This window comes from Postia placenta, assembly GCF_002117355.1.
Source record: "Postia placenta MAD-698-R-SB12 unplaced genomic scaffold POSPLAscaffold_2, whole genome shotgun sequence".
NCBI classification, from domain to species: Eukaryota; Fungi; Basidiomycota; class Agaricomycetes; order Polyporales; family Adustoporiaceae; genus Rhodonia; species Rhodonia placenta.
Window position 1 is genome coordinate 3,473,127 of NW_020169833.1, and position 2,883 is coordinate 3,476,009.

The 2,883-nt window shown below is 66.4% G+C and overlaps 2 protein-coding genes across 2 annotated transcripts in view; one reads left to right on the plus strand and one right to left on the minus strand.

Moving 5' to 3' along the window:
- Positions 1-818: 818 nt before the first annotated feature.
- On the minus strand, positions 819-1,826 carry POSPLADRAFT_1053370 (hypothetical protein; the record flags this gene model as incomplete). The annotated part of the gene is made up of 4 exons (XM_024480398.1): positions 819-904; positions 974-1,322; positions 1,379-1,664; positions 1,705-1,826. The coding sequence occupies 4 exons, from the start codon at positions 1,824-1,826 to the stop codon at positions 819-821; spliced, it is 843 nt and encodes a 280-aa protein (XP_024343548.1).
- Positions 1,827-2,536: 710 nt separating this feature from the next.
- Positions 2,537-2,883, plus strand: part of POSPLADRAFT_1053371 (hypothetical protein) — a gene marked incomplete at both ends in the record, with an annotated part of 464 nt that continues 117 nt past the window's right edge. Inside the window, one exon of the mRNA XM_024480399.1 lies at positions 2,537-2,802. Within this exon, the coding sequence (XP_024343549.1) occupies positions 2,537-2,802 (266 nt within the window). The remainder of the gene's footprint in view (positions 2,803-2,883) is intronic.

Here is a 2,883-nt window from a genome sequence, read left to right on the forward strand (position 1 = left end):
TTGATTGCCACAGCCAGCGCGTTCGCAACCGGACGCGATGCCCACGCAAATACGAAGACGCCGCGTGCGCGAGAGGGGGGCCATGACGACAATGAGAACATACAAGTGTATTTAATATATGTATTACTTGGCGTGTTCGCGCGCGATAACTGAGACGGCGGGCGTGCGGTGGCGCGGGAGTGTGACCGGGGGGCTGGTGTGCGTGCGACGGCGGGATGTGAGCGGGCGGGCACACAAGGGAACAACGTGTTGCGCGACGCGTGGGCAAGGTGGCGGCGCATCTCGGACTGGGATGCATGCGCGCGGCGATACGTCTGTGCCGAGATGATCAGACGGTGCGAGCCGACGGCGCGAGCGCAGAGGACGCGCATGGAGACATCGTGAGGCTGCGCCCGCCGGCGGCCGACGTTCGTGTGCTCGTTGCGCGCACCGCACAATGCGACGACCGAGCGGCCTGTGCCATCGGTTTCAAGGAACAAGCGAGTGTGTCGCCAGCCATTGATGCGGCTCGTCCCGCGCTGATCTCTCTGCCGTCTTGCGCCACAGAGTTGCGCCACAGCGTGTACGTGGTCTTGCTCGCGTCATGTCGTGCTCGCGTGCTGACCGTCACGTCGGCTGGCCGTCCCATTTCCACGGGCAGCGTGCAGGTCGGATCTGCGGATCCAGGTACGCCGCGCGTCGGCTCTTGCGCGTCGACGCGTCAGGCGCTGATGACGCTGTCTTATACGCGCCCGTGCAAGGCGTCGTCGGGCAGCACAACATGTGCGCGGGGCGCCGCGCTTCATGCTGTGTATGCGCCCGTGTGCCGTCTCTGCGCGTCAGTAGCGGGCTGTGACATGTGTGCTAGCAAGGACGCGAGGATCGCGCGTGGGTGCTCTGGGCGGCGCGCTGGCTGCGGGCGTCGCTGTCGTGCGCGGGGGGCGGCGCAGTGACGTGAGGACGGAGAGGCCGTGTTGTGGCATGTATGACGTACCTGCATGCGCGGGATGAGAGGACGATGGGGCGTCATGCTTGACGACGCGTGACGGAGGCGGAAGCGAGAGGAACAGGTGATGGTGCACGATAGGAGGCCGCCGTGCGAGACGCGCCGAGGAGACGGCGCGCGTCAAGACGGGGCGGGCAGCCGTGGAAGACCGATGGCAAGAGGCAGCAGCAGAGGTGGGCGAGGCGGGTGCAGCGTATGCCGAAGACCGGGAGCGAGCGGGCGGGCTTGGGCGACAGAGGCGGGCTGTGGAGAGACAGTGCGGGGCGCGACGACGAGCGACGCACAAAAAGAAGAATGTATTTACCTTGCGCGGCGGTGGACGTCGTCGACATTGGGGCTATAGACATGTGAGGGGCGGACTCGAGAGGGAGAGTGACGCACCGGATGACGCACCGGAGTACGGGACGTCTGCTCGTCGTCGCGATCAAGGAGAACCGGGGACGGCAGACAGTCGCGGGTGATGCGCGCAGCGAGCGGGCGCACTTTGCGGGAGGACGGGCCGGTGACGCAAGTTGCGCGCGGGGCGATGAAGGGCGTGGGCGCGTTGTCGAAGCCCATGCTGACCGGGCTGCGATGCCTCGACGAGTGCCTTTGGAGGTGCTCCGGGCGGCCGCGCGTGGCCATGGATGCTTGTGCCGCTGTGCTGAGGGCCTTGATGAGGTCTAGTCGAGGGCCGGCGCTATCAAGCAGTCAAATTCGCGCTCAAGACACATATATACAGGCGCGCAGTGGGGAGACGCGGAGGATACATGGCGTGCGAGCAAGCAGACTCGGGTGGAGGGAGGCCTGGGTGAGAGGACGACCGCTGTGCAGGGGCCGTCCAAGGCACGTGCACGGGCATGGCTCTGCGGAGGGAACGGTCAGTGGGGACAGGAGGGCAGAGACAAGGACGGGGCGTATTCCAAGAGGACGGGAAGCGCCTTGGCGTGAGCGGGGCGGCATGGACGACCGTCGCGCATGGACCCGCAGTGCACTGATCACGCGCAGATGACCAGCGACGGCCAATGCGCCCTCCCTTGGCATGCAACGAGCGCAGACGCGGGGAGAGGCGCGAGGGATAGGCGCCTGTCGAGTGCGGACCCACAAAGGCAGACAGAGTGTCAACACAGCGCGTCCGGTTCGTCTCGCCCTTTCGCGTGCCGGCCCTTTCTTCTCCTTCACCCGACGTCCACCATCTGCGCTCGACGTCAACTCTGTCATCGCGCGGACACTTCTCGACACTCACGACACCCCTCTGACGTCTCGCGTGTTCCTCCCCCGCCGATTCTGCCCTCAGCCACACGCTCGACGACACCCGGCAGTCCTCAATCTCGGTTGCTGGCACGCCATCGTCGATCGCGCATATTCCATTGTGATCGCCCTCGGGGTCCTTGGTGAGTCGTGCCCTGCGTCCCCCGTCCCCCGCACGGCTGAGCCATGTCCTCCTCGCCCGCCTGTCCCTCGCCCGCGTCGCCGCCCCAGCCCCCAAGTCGCGCCCTATCAACGTCTATATCCGCCTAACACTACATACAACCCCACACCCCCACGCCACACTCCCCCTCCCCCTCCGCCATGGCCGGCGCATCCCGCCGTTCCCCCGACCGCGCCGCATCGCGCGCAAACCCCATGAACCCCCCGCGGCCCCCCAATGCCTGGATCCTCTACCGCTCCGACAAGCTCAAGCAGATGATGCAGTCGCAGCTGCAGCACGGCCACCCCAAGAAGCCGCAGTCGAGCGTCTCGAAGGAGGTCGCGGCGATGTGGAAGGCAGAGGACCCCGGGGTGCGCGGCGAGTACGAGCGGCTGGCGGACGTCAAGAAGGCGGAGCACGCAGAGCAGTACCCCGGATACAAGTTCCAGCCGATGAAGAAGGAGGAGAAAGCGCGCCGCCGCGAGGAGAAGCGGCTGGAGAAGGAGCG